Here is a 19,599-nt window from a genome sequence, read left to right on the forward strand (position 1 = left end):
GGTAGACACTGAATCGGGTGGAGGAGGGATGGTACAATCCAGGTTAGCCCTCAGAGGGAAGAGGGGAAGCTGTGTCCTCTCCCACCTCCGTCCCACAGCCGGGACATCGCGTCCCCAGTCCCTAGCCCAGGAGCTGCGGTGTAATTACACTGACCCTCTGGGTAGAAGCCCCAGGAAGAATCTTAAATTAACATATGGATTTAGGTTTTAGTGTAGGAGGAAGATGGAAAGCACAATTAGAGAAAGAATTAGATTCTAATTACAATTAGAAAAGCAGAGTTGAAGTAACAGATAGCAGGCACCAGGTGATCTCTGCACACCCAATCGATGACTCATCCTACCCTCTGTGGGCCAGGCCCCTGCTCTCACTGGTGGGGGGCAGAGGCAGAAGGGGACTGCACCTGTGGTCAGTCTGTAGGAGGAGCTGATGACTGAGGAATAATCTCGCATTACACAGCTGAGACTCTGGGAAAATCTTTTCCTTTGGGGAAGGACGGACTTTATGAACAAAGACATCAGATGACAGCCCACACTGGACGAGAACCAGCAACTGAGCAGACCCCTCCCCCCCCCAGGAGGGACACCCCACCCTAACCAGCCCGCTGCAGAGCACTGCCACCTTCATCTGGACGGCCGCAGATCCCACGAGCAGCAAGGAGTCTCCATCCCAGATGTCGATCTGGAGGGTCTGAGCAGCCATGTAGTGGGTGAACCAGCGCTGTTCTCCGGGTTTCAGGAACCCAGGTTCCACCAGGTACTTGAGTTGAAAGCCAGGTGTCCCTGTTCAGAGAGGCCCCGAATGAGCCCAAAAGTGATTTGAGTCATTATCATCTTCACATTTTGAAGAGACTCCTGCTGTGGTCACAATCACTAATTTCTGCTTCCGTCATAACTACAGTTTAATAAACACATTAATCAAAAATATCATAAAACATCCACATTTACAAAATACAGAGTCGTATGCAGAAGTCTACATTTCTTTCCAATACATACAATGAACTCCTCCCAGAATACCCCAGGGAAGAATCTTGTGAAACAGTCTATCCTGAATGGGGACAGATATCCTGACGGGGCTGCCCAGGGAGGTCATTATTCTGTGTGCAGGGTTTAAGGGGAAACATGGTCTGCCGTCAAAAGTGGGACAGCACACATGAGCGCACGCGCACACACATGGAGCTCAGGCTAAGGTCAGGCTGAGCTGCCCTCACACAGCACCCCCCAGCGGCCACTACCAGGTCATCTCTGAGACAGCTTCTCCAGGTGGCATCACCCTCGATTCTAAACTGACAAAAACACCACTAAAATCATTAGTTAAACATTTCCCCCTTCCCATCAATAACCTATTTTCAGGGGCACCTGGGTGCCTCAGCGGTTGAGCATCTGTCTTTGGCTCAGGTCATGATACCGGGGTCCCAGGATAGAGTCCCACATTGGGCTCCCTGCATGGAGCCTGCTTTTTCCTCTGCCTATGTCTCTGCCTCTCTCTGTGTGTCTCTCATGAATAAATAAATAAATAAAATCTTAAAAAAAAAATATTTTCAGAGCCTCTGACGAGTAGAATACTACCATGTTTAGTCAGCATTGGGAAGCGCGACCCAAGTCAGTCTCTGCCTCTAGCCACCTCAGCCCCTGGGGAGCGGGGTGGGGGTGGGGGGCACACAGTCATGAACGTCCCCTCTCCTCTCAAGACTAGAACAGTGCTTCTAGTTGAAGGAGGGAAGCGGGTTGGGATGGGACACAGCACCACTGAGGGCCTCGCATGGGCCTACGGGACTAAGCCAGGACCAGTTGCCATAGGCCTGGCTCCGACCACAGTGAGAATTCACAGGGACACCTCATTAAGGGAGCCCAGCAATAAGGAATCAGGAAAAAGGCTCAGAGAGGGGGTGGTAATGACATCATGCAGCGGCAGGCCAGTCCTTAGTATCACATATCCAGTGACCAGACAAAAGTCACAGGGCCAATGGAGGCCAAGGACACCTACCACCCTTGCCCCAGTGCCACCCACCAGCTGAGACCTAAAGTGGCCTGTGACAACTGGTCATTCTCAGGACACCGCCTAAATAATGGGAGCCAAGGCTGGCTCCTTAGATGCATGGTGAGGACCAGACAAAGACCTATAAACACCCAAGACCCTGCTCATGGCCCGAATGGTATGGCACCCCATACCAGGCCCACCTGGGCTGCAGGAGAAGGAAGAGCTCAGCCACTGGCTTCTACACTGGTCATACTTCTGATTCGAGGAGACAGAACAGGTTTGACCTCTGTGGGCCAACTTCCCAAACGATGCCTACAGACACCAGCCTTGGGAGCTCCATACTCCACCTCCAGCATCGCCCAGATCCACAGACCCTCCATCCAGAGTTCTACCTGCTCCCCAGTGACGCATGTCCCAGATGGACCCTCCATCCTTCCCACACCAGCTCCTTGTTACATCGTCCCAAAGTACTTCCTTGGCACCAGACCCTTGCAACGCCCATGCTAGGCTGGCTCCCGTTCCACCACCACTGCATCCACTCAGCTGCCTGGCCCTTTGGCACACCATTAACTCACACTCATCAAATAACTGCAGTGCCCCCAGCATGTGCACCAAGCACCACGCAGGGATAACTTGAGAGAGAAGGACGGACAGGGAGGGTCCCCACCTGATGGAGCTCATGGTCACAGGATAACACACTCAGCCCAGAGCTAATGGCGTGCTGAGTACCTGGGGGAGGCATGTGGGGCTGTGGGGGCCATCCTGGTCTGGGCCCAGCCTCAGGGCTCTCATGCTGGAGGCTCCCAGTTCCTCCTGCCACAGGCTTGGGCCCCTTTACTTCTATCCAGCTCTGACAACCGGCTCCTCAGTGGCCTTCCCTGAGGTCCACACTCCCTGCAGTCCATCCCACTACACAGCCAAAGCATCCACAAAGGGAACCCTGTGTCCTCCATCCTGCTCAGAAGTGAGCAATGATACTGACCATCTACTCACACAAGACAGACCTCAGGGGCAGTGGCACCTCCCCAGGGTCCACTCAGGTTCCCAAGCTTACCTCCCTCACCCCCTCTCAAACACCAAGCCCCAGCCCAGCTGGCTCCATTCTGAGCCTCAGTCCAGCCACACCCCCACATCCAAGTGTGGTAGGTACTCTTCCTCCGGTTGGATGGTCCTCAGTCTCCATCTCTCCTTCATGACCCACAAACACCCCTACTCTGCGAAGGCATCCACAACTTTCACAGATGACAGGCACTTTATACCACTATGGTCTACAATCCACAATGAATCCACAATGAATATACAGCAGCTGGGAATATCTACACACCATATGACAAAGCAAAAATCTAGAGACGCAAGGAGAAACAGATAAAAACATAATAATAGGAGAGATCAACTAATCACTTTGTTTCAGGGCAGGCCAAGAGGGCAATAAACAACAGCATGGAAGGCCAGCCAAGATAATCCATCACATAGAGCGTATACATGTACATATGACACCATTCCCTGCTAACATTGAATATATCTTTCGAGTCTATCTGGAACATTAATAAAAATTAACTATATACCTGGCCACGAAGAAAACCTGAATATGCTCCAGAAGGTGAAAATAACACAAACAATATTCTCTGAATACAATGCAACAAATTAGAAACTGGAAACAATTTTTTAAAAACTAATTTACAGCTTACTTTTAAATAACTTGATGTCAAATGGAAAACAAACTCCAGGGCAGCCCAGGTGGCTCAGCGGTTTAGCACCACCTTCAGCCCAGGGTGCAATTCTGGAGACCTGGAATCGAGTCCCACATCAGACTCCCTGCATGGAGCCTGCTTCCTCCTCTGCCTCTGCCTCTGCCTCTCTCTCTGTCTCTCATGAATAAATAAATAAAATCTTAAAAAAAAAATCCAAACAGATTTTCTACAGAATAATGAAAATACTACTTATCTGAATCACCAAAGCATAAAGCTGTAATCAAAGGAAAATTCATAGCCTTGAATACTTTGCATCCACAAAAACAAAAGAATTAAAGTAAGTGAATTAAGCAACTCAAATTAGAAAAATAACACTGAAGAATACAAAAAAAAAAAAAAGGCAAGAAAGATAAAGATGAATTTTAATTGGTTAGAAAATAAGAAAAGAGCAAAACCTGCATGAATGTGTCTTTGGAGAGTCAGGGAAGCAGGAGTGAGGACATGAGAGGATGCCCATATCCCTGTCCCATGTCCCATTAGGGCAGTTCTCCCGAGGTTAACCTGGATTCAGCAGAACCCCCATAAAGGGCAAACAGTTTCACATGGAAAACCAACCCAGCCAGAATGTGGGGTGGTGGTGGGGCTGCAGGGAAGAAGAGCATGGTGGAGTGGAGGGAAAGCTGTAAGAGCAAAGTTGCACCTCTAGCTCCACAGCACACCCACTGAGTGGACAGGTGGTCTAATGCAGAGCTTGGCAAACCACAGCCCATAGGCTGATTCAGCTGTAAGCTAAGAAGAGCTTTCACATTTTTAAAGGGTTGTTAAAAAAGAAGATTCCAGAGAGAACATATATAACCCAGAAAGTCTGAAATATTTACTATCTGGCCCTTAACAGAAATCAGTCTGCCAACCTCTGGTCTAATGAAACAAAATATAAAATCCAGAAATAAATCTGAGCCATAAAAAAAGGGTATAAGGTAAGGGTGGCTCTCAAGTCACTTTAGAAAAAGATGGACTTTCTTCTAATAAATGGCACTGGGTCAAAAGAACAGACGTTTGAAAAAAAAGATAAACCTGGACTCCTATGTTCCATAGCACAACAGGACAAACTACAAATGGACCAGAAGTCTCATGTAAAAAATGAAACCTATAAGGCCCCTGGAGAAAACGTGTGTGGATCTCTTTATGAACCAAGGAGAACACCTTCGCATCCATGACTCAGGAATTTAGAAGCAATAAAACTAAAGACCACCACATTAAATGGCATAACAGCAAAATTTTATGGGGTACCTGCAAGTCTCAGTCTCAGGGTTGTGGTTTTGAGCCCTACCCTGGATGGAGAGATTACTTAAAAATAAAAATCTTGGGATCCCTGGGTGACTCAAAGGTTTAGCGCTTGCGTTCAGCCCAGGGTGTGATCCTGGAGACCTGGGATCGAGTCCCACATGGGGCTCCCTGCATGGAGCCTGCTTCTCCCTCTGCCTGTGTCTCTGCCCCTCTCTCTCTCTCTCTCTCTGTCTCTCATGAATAAATAAATAAAATCTTTTAAAAAAAATCTTTAAAAATAAAACTTTACATAGCAAAACACACCAAGAGCAAAGTAAAAATGACCAAAACAGGAGAACATATTTCCAATTTATATCACAAGTAATAGCTAATCTCCCCAAGAAACAGACTTCCCAAAATAGAGGACAGAACAAGAATTGGATTTAAAAAATGGGAAAAAATATGAATAGAGGTTTGCAGATAGACAAATATCCAAGATGCTCAATTTCACTCATTATAAGAGAAATGCAAACTAAAACTTCATTAAGATCTATCTCACATCGATCAGATTATACAAATCCCGAAGTTTATGCCACATTTTGTGGGCAAAGCCCTGAGGAAATAGGCAGCCCCATGCGCTGCAAGCGGAGCTTGGAAGGCCATCGAATGACAGGGGAGTAGCTGACGGCTACAATCTGATTGTTAGTAACGCCCCCCAAACACATGTCCACACACAGAGAACATATAAACAAGGTTACAAGCTACTACATTATCTGAAACTCAAAGCCTGAAAGCAGCCTGAACGTCCATCAGAAGGAGGTTGACCTGAATCAATCACAGGGCACACGCCCAGTGCCAGACGATGTAGCTGTGAAAACAGTGCAGGGGGTCCCCACATGGAGTCAAGCTCAGGACAGAATGTTAATGGAAAAAAGCAAAGTGATAAAAGAGCATATTTGGTATGCTATCTATTGAATAAGGAAATAAGGAGAAATAAAAATACATTTGCTTACTTGCTGAAACAAACAGAAACATCAGAAGGAGAAGCCAGAAACTGGAAGCCTGGTTACCTCCAGGAGGCCCTGCAGGGGGCACATGGTCTAGAGGGTACAACGGTTTTAGACTGTGAGCCATGTAAATATTCCAAGAAATTATACCAGAAGGGAAAGAAAGCCAATAAAAAATTGATAACAAATTGAAATAAATGAATCTGACTGAATATCAAATTGGTAACAGCTCCACAGAGGAAAGCATGAGCTGCAGGGATTCTGACATGCTGAACTAACTATGTCCCCAGCGGGATGTGGTTCCGCCCTAGAGAATGCCAGAAACCTCAACCCTCTTCACTCAGCACGCGTGCCCTTAGCAGTAACACTGGCAATGAAATTCTAAAAGTACATTATAGAAATCATAAGGAAAGCAAGCCATATGATCAGGAAGCATGATTTTCAGTATAAGATGGAAAAGATAAAAATAAATTAAGGAAAAAACCCTAAATCTGAATTAGAAATATCAATGTGAACTCATGTTTGAATATATATTCTCCAGCCCTGCCCAGGGAAAGGCCTGGAAGCAAGGCCATGCAGGACCAAAAGTAGCCCAGCCCTCAGTCTCCAAAAGCAAATCCCATGCAGGAGAAGCGGCTGGTCCAGGTCAAAGGCAGAGGAAGTCCACAGGAGCCGAGGATGCTGGGCCACCCAGAAGGCAAGGCCATGCCCAGGCTCCTAGGTTAACCAGGCCACCAGCAGCCAAACAGAGGGGAAGTAGTAGTAATGAATATATCACAGTGAATAGATATCAGAGTGATTCCAAAGCCAACACAAGAAACAAAGAAAAAAGACATATAAAACCTCAATTGTTACCACCAGAGTAACTGTCACAGCTTCTGACTCTGAAAACTGGAAATTAAAGGGAAAGTATCAAACATTTGCTCTGTTTTGGAGGATGTATACATAGTTCACTCTTGGTTGATAAGGGAAAACTGGTTTTTTAATAAAAGAATGTCAGTGAATAAAGGGAAACCAAATGACAAATTAAGAAAAATTACCATTGCAAATTCCAATTAAAGACCTGGCCCAGGGGATCCCTGGGTGGCTCAGCAGTTTAGTGTCTGCCTTTGTCCCAGGGCGCGATCCTGAAGTCCCGGGATCAAGTCCCACATCGGGCTCCCTGCGTGGAGCCTGCTTCTCCCTCTGTCTGTGTCTCTGCCTCTCTCTCTCTGTGTCTCTCATGAATAAATAAATAAAATATTTTTAAAAAAAGACCTGGCCCAGGACGTAAAGAAGTGGGTAAAAGGTTGTTGGGTGGATATTCACATGGAGCTAATGACTGGCCTGAGTAGTCCATGCTGAGAGCCAAGGGGAATGGCCCCCTGCCCCCCAGAGGGATGAGGGGTAGATGGAGCCAGTGCCCTGAGAATAAGAGGCCTGACTTCCACACTGCTGATGAAATCCAGGCCCGGGGGAGTGTCAGCCCTACCTGCCCGTGCACAAGCCCTTCGGGGAGAAACCAGCAGATGCACACAGAATGAGCGACGTTCTATGTGACAATTGGTCTGGTACCTTCCAATGGCCACTGTCCCTGGAGAGAGAATGCAGGGGACTATTCCAGATGAAAGGAGCTTGGGGAGGTAACTCCCAGCACAACCCAGGACCCAGACTGAATGTTGGAGTGAAAAAGTCACTGTCACAAACATACAAGGAAAAACCAGGAAAGGAAACAGTGAGATCCCGCTCATTGTCAGTATGATGGAGGCTGGTTTTCAATAGAGCCTGTTGCTATGTTCAGAGGCAAACCATCACCTCACCTGCTACTGACTTTCAAATGATTGAGGGAAAAAGATGAACAGTTAACTCTCAAGCATGTCCAATAGCCTAGACACGATCTCCATGGCAGAGGACATGGGACTGGATGCGGAGATCCACCGAAGAAAAAGCAGGCAAGGCAGCACCAGATGGACCCAGAGGAGGACTGGCAAGCCCCAGATGAGACTTTAGCCCAGGGGGGAGGGGGGTCTCTCAGATGACAGCTCAATGACTCCAGCGCCCTTGGTAATAAGGAAGGTCACTGAAACACCAGGAGGAACAAGTTAGAAAAATCCAACTCCAGGCCTGAAAGCAAAAGACACGAAAGGAAGGAAGGTACCGTGTGTGTGGAGGACGGCCCACTAACACCTGGACCCCTGGAAGGAGCAGGGGCACCAGCGAGCATGGAAGCCCTAGGGGCACACCCCAGTCCTAAGGAGAGGAGATAACAAGAAACAATTCTACTCACAACCAGGAACACCAAGAAACAGGAGCCTCGGGCAGAGGCCACCAGACCCAGGGCGGCAGGTTCCAGAAGCTTCTGTTCAGGAGGCCACCACATCTCCTGCTGGACCAGATCTACTCCAGCAGATGTGCCCTGGGAGAAACTGCTTGGCAAATTGAGTAAAGATGAACATGTGGGACCCTATAGCAATTTCACTCCTGGGCACACCCCCAACACCAGTGCAGGCACATATGCACCAGAAGAATGCTCACCACAGCATTATTCAAAAGAAATAAGCTGGGAACAGGGGGATCCCTGGGTGGCACAGCGGTTTGGCGCCTGCCTTTGGCCCAGGGCGCGATCCTGGAAACCCGGGATCGAGTCCCACGTCGGGCTCCCGGTGCATGGAGCCTGCTTCTCCCTCTGCCTATGTCTCTGCTTCTCTCTCTCTCTCTCTCTCCCTCTCTCTGTGACTATCATAAATAAATAAATATTAAAAAAAAAAAAAAAAGAAACAAGCTGGGAACAATACAAATGTCTATGGACAACCAATCAGATAAATGGTGTGCAATACTCAGAGACTTCTATACAGCCAAGATAAAGGACAAACTACTGCCCCACACAACAACATGCGTGGACCTCATAGACACAATATCCAGTGGAAGTAAGACTGGGAAAGGCACACGCAAGATGATCCTATTTCAGTTCAAAACTGCAGGTGCACTGGTCTACAGGGCCAGAATTCAAAGAGTGGTCACCCCTGGGGAAGCCACCGATGGTGGGAAAGGAGAAGGCTGGGAGAGGCCTGGGGATGGGTCTGCGGCCCTATCTGAGTGGGCTGGTGATCACACAGATGTGTTCACTGTGTACAAGTTACAGCTGTTATAAAAATTAACTCAAAATGGGTCACAGACCCAAATTTGAAACACAAAACTTAGATACTCTTGAAAGAAAGTAGAGGACAAAATTCCAGGTGTGGTGACGAGTGTTTACCTCTAACACCAAAGACACGAACGATCCATGACAGAAATAATTGATAAATTGGACTCCATTAAAATTACAAACCTCTGCCCTCCGAAAGACACTGGTAAGACCGTGAAAAAGATGAGCCACAAGCTGGGAGAAGATATTCGCAAAGCACACATCTGATAATAGTGCAGGCAGGCAAAATATAAGAAGGATCTCTTAAAAAATACAATAAGAAAATCCGTTCTACAAACAGGTAAAATATCTGAACAGACACCTCCCCAAAGAAAGACTCATGGCAAGCAAGCCCATGAGAAGATGCTCCACATCACACGTCATCAGGGAAATGGAAATAAAAACAACAGTGAGATGTCACCATGTACATATGAGAATGGGCACAATCCAGAACGCCATCAACACCAAATGCTGGGAGGATGTGGGATAGCAGGGACGCTCACTCACTGCTGGCAGAAATGCAACATGGCACAGCCACTCGGGAAGACAGTTGGGCAGTCTCCTACAAAACCAAACATACTCTTACCATACAACCATGCAGCCATCCTTCTAGATGTTACCCAAAGGAGTTGAAAATTTATGTCTACACAAGATCCTGAGCAAAAATGTCCATGATTGCTCTAGTCATAATCACCAAAAACTGGAAGCAACGAAGATGCCCTTCAGTAAGTAAGCGAATGGATGTCCATCTAGACAGTGGAGTATTATTCAGCACTAAAAAGAAATGAGCTACCAAGCCACAAAAAGACATGGAAGAGTCTCAAATGTGTACTACTAAGTGAAAGAAGCCAGTCGGGACAAGCTATATACTATATAATTCCAAGTGTATAACATCCCAAAACAATGAGGACAGAGGAGGGGGTGACGGGGCAAAGAGGTGGAGCTCAGGGCATATTTGGGTGGTGAAATTATTCTCTACGATATTGCACAGGGATACAGATGCTCGGCATTTGTCAAAATCCATAGAAGGTACACCACCGAGAATAAGCCTTGTGAACTCTGAGCTTTAGCTAACAACAAAGCATCAACACTGGTTCAGCAACTAGGGGAACTTCTGGGGCAAGGGGTGGATGGGAACTCTGTACCCCCAGCTCAATTTCTCCATAAACCTGAAACTGCTCTAAAAAGTAAAATCTATAAATTTTTTAAAATTCGGGGAACTGAACACTGTGTTGCATGCATGTTACATTTCATTAACAAAAGAAAACACATCCTAAGTGAGACTCTAGTGGGGCTAGGCACTGAGCTATGGGGACCTGAGCTGGGGCTGCTGGAGGAAGCCTAGCCCCAGCCAGGTGCCCAGGCAGTGGGGTGGTGGACCTTTGGCTGAGCCTCATCAGGTAAGACACTGAAAAGAACTTGTTTTGGACTTCAACTTAAGGTTTTTGGACTTCGAGTCTTAATCCAATAATGACAAAATGTGATTTTGGAGTTTAATTTCTTTGGACTTCAACTTACAAGGAAATTTAATTTTTGGACTAATTTCTCTCTGGGAAATTCCTAATGGAAAGGATTTATATTTGAATCAGGAGTACCTCTCCATGGTTGGCCTTTTGAATTAAATTACCTGAACACTATTCATTTAACCTCATCACAGAACCTCTGGTGAACCACTCCAGATAGAGCAGATAGATGGGGCTGGGAACAGGAAATGAAAGAGGAGACAGTTTCTCAGCAAAGGTGCCTGGGAGCCTTGAAATCGATGCACTATTCTGATCCATTTCAGAGCCTTCTGAGGGCATGAGCTAAACTGTCCACCAATGGTCCCCAGGAGCATCAGCAAAGGGAAGGCAGTTGGTTTGGGACAAGTGGTCCCAGGATTGTTAGGAAACCCAGGGAGTTGAGAAAAGAAAACCTAGAGTATTGCAAGAGAGCATCCTTAGCTGGCCACACACTTCATGTAGTGGGGACCCCCTACAGTCACCCTCTGCCCAGCACGTGCCTCTCCCAGACCAAAAGCAGCTCATGGGCTGGAGGGTTTGGGAGAAGGAACAGGGCCTGAGCTGTGCCCCCATCTCCTCTCTCTTTCCAGATTTATCTGCAGGAATCAAGGGCTCTACCCCAGGGTCTGTGGCCAGGTGGTCCTACCTCTGTCGGCAGCAAAGCCCATCTGATGAGGTGAGCACCAGCAAGCACACCCAACTCTTGGGCTGACCAGTGCCTGCAATAGCTCTGACCCTCTTGACTGATTCTGACCTTGGACAAGGGACAACAGCATAACCTGCTGTACTTATGACTCCCCTACCCCAAGCCCAGACAGACTCTGTCTACTACCTGTTTTCTAAGCATTTATGCTTATTTTAAAATTTCTCTCCTTCTACTTATATTGAATTTGTTCTGGTTGTTTTCTTCAAACTTCTTGAGTTGAACAATTAGATCAGAATTTTTAAAAATACTTTCTTCTTTCCCAATACAAGCACTTAAAGCTGTAAATTTCCCTATAAATAACATTTTACCTGGATCTCATTTGTTTTGCAATATTTGCAACATGATTTTGTGATACCGTTTTCAATAACCATTCTTATTTTGATTTCTTCATTGACCCACAGAATAAATAAAAGTATGCTTTAAAATTAAAAAAAAAAAAACTAGCAGTTCGGAGCCTTTTTAGGGGAGGGAGTGGTTGATTTCTGACATGTGGTATTACAGTCAGAGAATGTCATGCCATTCAGATCAGATACTGGTCTCCTGGAACATGGTGATGCCTGCACGGTGGCCTAAAACATGCACACGTATACGTGACTGATCAGTTCTTGTAAATTAGTCTCAAGCGTGCTTGGAAAGAATGCACATCCTCTAAATTGGTTCTATAGGTTTTATAAGATTATTTTTTTAAATTGTATCTTATTACATCCTTGATTATTTTCTGCTTGATGCGTCAATTCACTTGGAGGTTCATCACCTTCCACAACCATAGATTTGTCAATTTCCCCTTCTAAAGTCTGTCAATGTGTCAACATTTCTTTTGTGTTTTGAAGCTGCTTGTTGGCAGTTCACAGGTTCAGAATTATTTATTTTCCTAGTGATTATTCTCTTGATTATATTTAATAGGCTTCTTTATCCTCATTACCGCATTTGCCTTTTGTCTCTTTTGTCTGATGCTAATGTCACCAAACTACTTTCACTTGATTATCATTTTAATATGGCATTTCCCACCTGTTCTTTCTACTGAAGGGGCAGCAAGGATTCCCAGCTCTGCCCCTCAAAAACCCTGCCACTGGCCAAAGAGGGGTAACTCATCATTGATAAAAACAATATATTTGGTATGTTTTGATCCATTGCAGTGTGGTTTATAATGATGCCAGAAACAAAAGCCCTTGGCCCCACTTTCAAACAATGCTAGGGAACTGGCTCATTATTTTGAAAATTTGTAAATAAATGGGAAGAACTGAACACCATTCTGCCTTTCCTACATGGACTACACCTCAAAGTAACCCCATAGTTGAGGAGGGCAAGTTTCTCTATATGGAAGGATTCCAGTTGAGAAACAAAAAGGTGTTCCAGATGGGGATCCCTGGGTGGCTCAGCAGTTTAGCGCCTGCCTTTGGCCCAGGGCGCGATCCTGGAGTCCCGGGATTGAGTCCCGGGATCGAGTCCCGCGTCGGGCTCCCAGCATAGAGCTGCTTCTCCCTCTGCCTGTGTCTCTGCCTCTCTCTCTCTTTCTCTCTACGTCTATCATAAATAAAAAAAAAAAAAAAAAAAAAAAAAAAAGGTGTTCCAGAAGTACAACATCACCACTGTTCAACCTTGAGCAAAATAACCAGCCTATGGGCAACCATCCTAACAGCCACTGACTATCCACAGAAAGAAGGGACCAGCCCCTGCACAGCCCCAGCCCCAGAGAGTTCCTGCCCAAAACAAAAACATCCCTCTGACCATGCATAGAGATCTCCAATGTCCAGGAAAAACAGGTGACAGAGAAGGGCACTGTAAATGTCACCACTGGGAGGCAAAACCCAAGTGTAGATGGTGCGAAGCTCTGAAGGATGAAGCAATGTGGGTACTTCAACAAATAACACAACAACCAAGGCCAGGGGCGGCAGGGGAGCTGCAGACACACACACTGGAGAGTCATGTCACCGCAACTCACACCTTCCCAAGATCTTGATCTGAACAAACTATTAAAAACTGTATCCTCCATAAAAACAAACAAACAAAAATCCTTCTTCCATCAAGTTCGAAAAAGTTTTTTATAAAGTTCCTGGGAAAATTTGAACAGTAGCTAAATATTTGATAACATTTAAGGGATTATTATTAATTTTAAGCAGGATAATACTGAGTTTATGTCCTCTCAAACAAGACTATTTTTTTTCAGATATCTTTTTTTTTTCTTTTCTTTTCTTTTCTAATTTGTTCAAGATGTTTCCTCTCTCTGGCATCCCACTACCCTCTATTTCTTCTTCTTCTTTTTTTTATAAATTTATTTTTTATTGGTGTTCAATTTGCCAACATATAGAATAATACCCAGTGCTTATCCCGTCAAGTGCCCACCTCAGTGCCCGTCACCCAGGCACCCCCACCCCCCTCCCACCTCCCCTTCCACCACCCCTAGTTCGTTTCCCAGAGTTGACTCTTTACTTTTTAAAAATACATAAGGAAATAGTCACAGATTTTGCTTTGAGGGATCTAGGGTCTGGGGGGGCGGGGCACAGTTGACAGCTGCTGGCACCCACTGGCAGAAGCACTGGTTCATTACACTATTCCTTCAAATTCTGCACGTAGGGATCCCTGGGTGGCGCAGCGGTTTGGCGCCTGACTTTGGCCCAGGGCGCGATCCTGGAGACCCGGGATCGAATCCCACGTCAGGCTCCCGGTGCATGGAGCCTGCTTCTCCCTCTGCCTGTGTCTCTGCCTCTCTCTCTCTCTCTGTGACTATCATAAATAAAAAAAAATTAAAAAAAAAAATTCTGCACGTGTTTGAATATTTTCACCATACAATATTTTGTAAGTAATACAATTTATAAACAAGGCTCAATGCTGGATTTCTCACATCTTTGCCAGACACATAAGCACTTACCAGCATCAGAGGAGCCATCTTTGTCAGTGAGAACCAGGAGATACAACAGGGAACCAGAGCCTGTCCTGCCCGTCTCGTCCAGCCTGATCAGCTGCAAGCGTGGCGTTGTCACGGGTGGGAAGCGATAGAACTGGAAGGTGAAATACACGGTCTTTGGCCACGGTGCTCCCTGGCAGTCCTGGGACACTCTGAATCCAAAAAAAGCCCCAAATTAATCAAGTATCCATAGCAGAGAACCTGGGTTTTCAAGAGCCCAGCACCACAGGCAAGACACTGCCTCATCCACCCACATGAGCAGCTCTACTGGGATCTCGGGGAGCCCGTCAGACAGCAACCCATTTCAGCCCCAGCTGGAGAACCCTGCTCTCAGAGCTACATGAATACCAAGAATTGGCCAACAACACTGTCCATGTCAATGACAGAAGTTCAGGCAAAGCCAGTTTCACAGCATCTAGAGATGGCTGTGTGAGCACCCTAACCAAATAAAAACAAAAACACATAGCATTCCTTAATCCAGGAAGACCTCAGCATAGAGAGTCCTGCCAACTCAGAGCCATACAGAGGGGTTTCTTCAATGCAAGGAAAGTGAAAGCCAGGTAAAGAGTAACATAAATAGAATATTTAAGATCGCACCTGCTAAAGGCAAGAAAATGCAGCACTATCTCATTGCTTTGTAGACAATCTGATTCTTCCTTTTGGGGGTTGAATTTCACGGGATCTGTAGGATTTACAGCCTCGGCTGGTTGCTTATTGGCATCCAGAATCTCAGGAAAGCCGCAGGCTTGCAGGAGCACCATTGAGGCTCGTGAGAGCTTACTTCCAGAGCTAAAACAGAAAGATCATGGTGGCCGGCCTCCAGAAAAGGGCCGGCAAAGAGGTAGGACCTGCCGACAACCCCTGTCTGGGGAAAGCCTGTTGTTCAGAGTCAGTCTTCCCAGCACAGCATGCCAGGGGCCTCAGGGCCACCTCTCACCTCCTGGTCTGGGCTCCCACAACAATCGGGGTGTGCACCGGCGTAAAAGGCAGCTCCTGCAGCTGTTCAGCAACAGAGGCTCCCAGGACCAAGGACGCCTGGCTCAGCTGGGCCTCCAGGTGAGAGATCCTGCCCTCCGAGGGGGGCTCCTGCTGAGCAAAATGCGGCCCCAAGTGAGGCCAACAAGGATCCCAGCCTGTAACAACTGAGGAGGCTGAGATGGGGGGGTGTTCATTGATGAGCCACCTGTCGGACTGCTAGCTTCAGCAAAGGGAAATACAGGACGCCCAAGTGCCTCTTACACTTTAGGCAAACAATGAATAATTATGGTATAATGTAAGTATGTCCCATGAAATATCTGGAACTTACACTAAAAAGTCACCACTTATCTGAAATTCTAATTTATCTGGGCCAATTCGTATTTTAGGTGAGTCAAAAAGCAATGAGGGAGGTATCATCAATTTTATGAACTGGCACCATTGAGAGATCTGCTGTCTGAGAAGGTCAATTAACATAAAAACCACATTGATAGATCAGAAAAATGAACCCTCCTTCAACGCTGCAAGACAGACCACTACTCAGCTCCCAGCTCGCCTGTATAGACATTTCTCTGATCCCATCACCTGAATATTCTAGTCATTCCTTTGTATTCCACCTTCCACATCCCTCCAGAGCAGAAGATGTGTCTAAATGAAGAGACTGTTTGGAAATCAGAATGCTCTCTTTCACACCAGCTCACCTAGCTTTCTGTTTCAGCTCAAAAGGAATACCACAAAACCAGCGATAACTCCGACATGTCTCAGCTGCCTATAATAAGAAATGCAGGCTTTTCATAAATACGTGAGCCCTAGACATGTTCTAGAATAAGGCATCTCACGGTACTGTTTTCAAGTAAATAATTTAGTGGCGCTATTTTTCCTCAATAGACTTCCAGTACAGGACGGAAGATACAGTTTGCAGGTGAGCCAGCCAACTTTTGAAACCAAACTCTATGTGAATTCCCCAAGGTCAGTGGAAACACAGGCCTGTTTTCCCCACTAGATGCATCCAAATCCAGGACGGTGGGCTTCACTACTTCTCCTTCAGCTGCTGCCAACAAGGAGAGTGTCCTGGAGCGCTGGAGGCTTGGATCAGCCTCTATTTAGAACTCTAACAAAACTTTCCTTCCCCCTTCATGTACAGAGATCTGAGGGGGGTCTAACTTTGTCTTGTCAGGCAGAACAAAAGCCTAAGTAAGCCTCATAGCAGGGAGAGCTCCCACACCAAATTCCCAGGTCTGCAGGACAGAAAGGTGGCAAGTACCTGGGGCATGGAAGTAAGCCATGCCCACCCACTCCCCCTGCCACCCTGTCCCTACACCCATGTCACAGAGAACCCACGAAGGTCTCAGCCACCTCCCCAAGGACCAGCACAGCTCACAAAGTCAAAGACTCCAGCAGATGTCAGGAGTTCAGAGCCATTCCCTGGAAGGAGGAAGGGTGGCCATGCTTACCTCCTGGGCCGGCGGAGGCTTAGAGCTGTCGGGTTGCCGTGGAGGGGGTGTGGCTGAGCGGGAGCGGGTGGTAGGCTGTGGGGAAGCTGCGAGCTGGGAAAGGGACAACTAGAGGGGGAGGAAGAGTGGGTGAGAGGTGGAACACAGCCCCCCTACATTCCAGCGCCCCCACACACACACATACACTCACACTGGCATAAACCCAGGAGACATAGCACAGAAGGCAGTGAGGTCTGCAACCGCTTGCTGGGTGGCTGCTCCTCGTTCCTTTACTAGTTACTAAGAGGCAAGATTGTGGTCCCTACCACGTGGTAACACTGGCATAAAAACAATAGTAACAAGGAACAGCAGGTAGAAAAGAGGAAGGGCCGAGGAAGACAGGTTCTCTGCCACTTATGGGCTGTGGGGGCAGCTGGTCTTTGAACTTCTCTGGATTTCACATCCAGCCAGGGACTGAACAGGTGCAAGGTCCCTTCCAGGTCTCACCACCGCTGTGCCTGGGACACAATCCCGTCACTGAGGCAGTGACTGGAATGGGAGCCGACATGAGCTCTAGGGACAGCTGCTGAGACTGAATCCCCACACCACTATTACTGTGTGACTGAGGGCAGGCCATTGAGTCCTTTCTTTTCCTCTGTCTCCTCATCTGCAAAATGGGGGTGAAAATAGTACCTAAATCACAGGACTATCACAGGAATTAAATGAGAAGTCGTGGAAAGGGCTTGGCCAGAACCTGGTGCATGTAAGCCTCCTGTCACGTCGCAGATGTCTGGAAAGTGAATGCAGCTGTAAGGAGGGCCTACGCTCCATGGAAGACCTGCCTCTCAAATCTTGGACTCACTTTATGACATATACAGTTAGCTGGCCCAACACGGTACTGGGACAGAGGAACCCAACACGAGACAGATCAAAGGAGTGGCTGGGATAGGCATGTGGCAATGGGGGACCCCAGCAGCAGCCCCAAGGGCAGAGAAGAGCTGTGGGGTCTGTTCAGCTCCCTTCAGACCCACAAGCTGTTTTGAGACTTTCCTGCCTCAGGAAGTGGGCAGCACTGTTCTGTGGCCCTGAACACTTAGGGTGACATGGAAACTGCTGTAACGGGCCAGTAGGGAAGCTTGGGAGGCTGTCTCCAGACCTGTGTCTTCAGGCAAATAAAACGTTCACTTCTGAGCGAGTCTCCAAGCTGCTTGGTACACGTTAAACCCACTTCCTTGAGACAGACTTTGATAGTGAGTTATTCGACTTTTCTAGATAAGTCATTTTCCAGGGTGATGCTGGCAAAGTCATCAGGTAGACAAGCCAACTCTGACCCTGAACAAGGTGATGCCGGAACCACTGGCAAGCACTGTGACAAGCTTGGGGTTACAAAGGGGTGGACTCAATGGCCAGCCAACAACCAGCACCTCTCTTCCTATGCAGGAGACCCTCGCACACAGAACTATCTGCTGTCTGACAGGCGGTGGCCCATCTTTACCAGCACCAGCTGCTCAGCCTATGGGCCTGGCTTTGGCCCCACTGCCCAGGGCAGTGGTCAGTGCCAGGCACCCTCTCCTGGTAGAGACAAGACAGGAGGAAATGAAGACCACAGGGCAGCCTGGGTGGCTCAGCGGTTTAGCGCCACCTTCAGTCCAGGGCGTGATCCTGGAGACCTGGGATCGAGTCCCACATCGGGCTCCCTGCATGGAGCCTGCTTCTCCCTCTGCCTGTGTCTGTCTTTCTCTCTCTCTCTCTCTCTGTTTCTCATGAATAAATAAAATCTTTTAAAAAACTTTAAAAACCGAACTTAAAAAAAAAAAAAAAAAGGAAATGAAGACCACACTGTGGCACCTCAGAAAAAAACAAAGTCTACTCGGCCCTGAAAGATTCTCAGCTATCAGACATAACTGCCAGAGAGAGCACATCATTTTTTAAAAGTACTGAATGTGTCCCAGCAAAACAAAAGAGACACCACTGTTCTTAATGATGCAGAGAATGTTCTGCCCCTGGGGCCTTTAATTAATGGATTTTGGAATTCTGAAACAGGCCTCTCAGCCCAGACTTACCCCTGGTCCCACCGGCGAGTCCTGGAGGGCAGCGAGCCCCTGGGGCGGCAGTGCTGGCAGGTCTGGGGGGGAAGCAGACAGAGGTGGGGAGGGGCACTCAGGAGCCTTGGGAGGCCTGACTCAGGGCCTGACCCATCTGCCCCCGGCTGTGACTGGTGTTGCCGCTGGCGTTGGGCAGTCCAATCACTCTGCAGTAAGGTCCAGAGCCGCTCCCCCAGGTCACAGCCTCAGAGGACGAAGCTGAGCTCGGGCTGCTGTCACTCCAGTTCCCCTACCCCTGGCCACCCCACCTGGCCTCATACTTTCTGACTGTGTGGTGTCACCAAGAATGGGCTTCATGACCCATGAAGTCCTCACACACCCATCCTGTGCCTTTCCATCTTCCCATCTGCTCTTACTCCCGACTCTGGAGAGCTGGGGCCCTGGGTCAGCTGGCCTGGCACCCCCACTCCTCTGACCAGGGTGGACTTGCTGTTGTGCTAAGTAAGCAACTTTGAAGCAGATGCACATGCCGCACCCTGCTGTTCCTGCCTCCACCCCCGCAGATGCCCAGCGCACACAACCTGTCCTGAGTCCAGCGTACTCTAGATGTGGGCATGCTGGGCCCAGGAGGGGCCGGTGGCCATGCATGTCCTTGACCTTGGTGATGCCAAGGCTGGCTCCTGCAGGCTCCAAGGTGCCATCCTCCTGCCAAGTCCAGGGGCCAGCCCCATCCTCACAAGCCAAGTCAGGGCGCTTCCCAGAAACTGAGAAACACTCTGGCCTGCAAGCCTTCACCCCTGAAACCAGCTCACAGCAGATCATGAATCCAGCTGTGCTCCCAAGAAAGGTGTCATCTCACCAGAAGCAAAGTGTGGAGGAGGATTCCAGCAGCCAAGAACCTCTCCCTCCACTTGAGAGTGCTGGCGGC

At 47.8% G+C, this 19,599-nt stretch overlaps 1 protein-coding gene across 13 annotated transcripts in view; it reads right to left on the bottom strand.

Moving 5' to 3' along the window:
• NPHP4 (nephrocystin 4) overlaps window positions 1-19,599 on the bottom strand; it is a 130,589-nt gene that overhangs the window by 37,113 nt on the left and 73,877 nt on the right. For 10 of the 13 annotated variants that reach the window (XR_007410882.1, XR_007410881.1, XM_049110531.1 and 7 more), the window contains 6 exons: window positions 18,690-18,751; window positions 16,648-16,755; window positions 15,156-15,307; window positions 14,816-15,007; window positions 14,183-14,370; window positions 620-780 (listed from right to left, as the gene is read on the bottom strand). Coding sequence is in view for 11 of the 13 variants with exons in the window: in XM_049110531.1 (XP_048966488.1) it covers window positions 620-780; window positions 14,183-14,370; window positions 14,816-15,007; window positions 15,156-15,307; window positions 16,648-16,755; window positions 18,690-18,751 (863 nt within the window). In the remaining 2 variants the exon portion in view is untranslated. The remainder of the gene's footprint in view (window positions 1-619; window positions 781-14,182; window positions 14,371-14,815; window positions 15,008-15,155; window positions 15,308-16,647; window positions 16,756-18,689; window positions 18,752-19,599) is intronic. The other 3 variants (XM_025427342.3, XM_025427339.3, XM_025427346.3) reach the window with 2 other exon arrangements.

Source organism: Canis lupus, chromosome 5, assembly GCF_003254725.2.
Source record: "Canis lupus dingo isolate Sandy chromosome 5, ASM325472v2, whole genome shotgun sequence".
Taxonomy (NCBI): domain Eukaryota; kingdom Metazoa; phylum Chordata; class Mammalia; order Carnivora; family Canidae; genus Canis; species Canis lupus.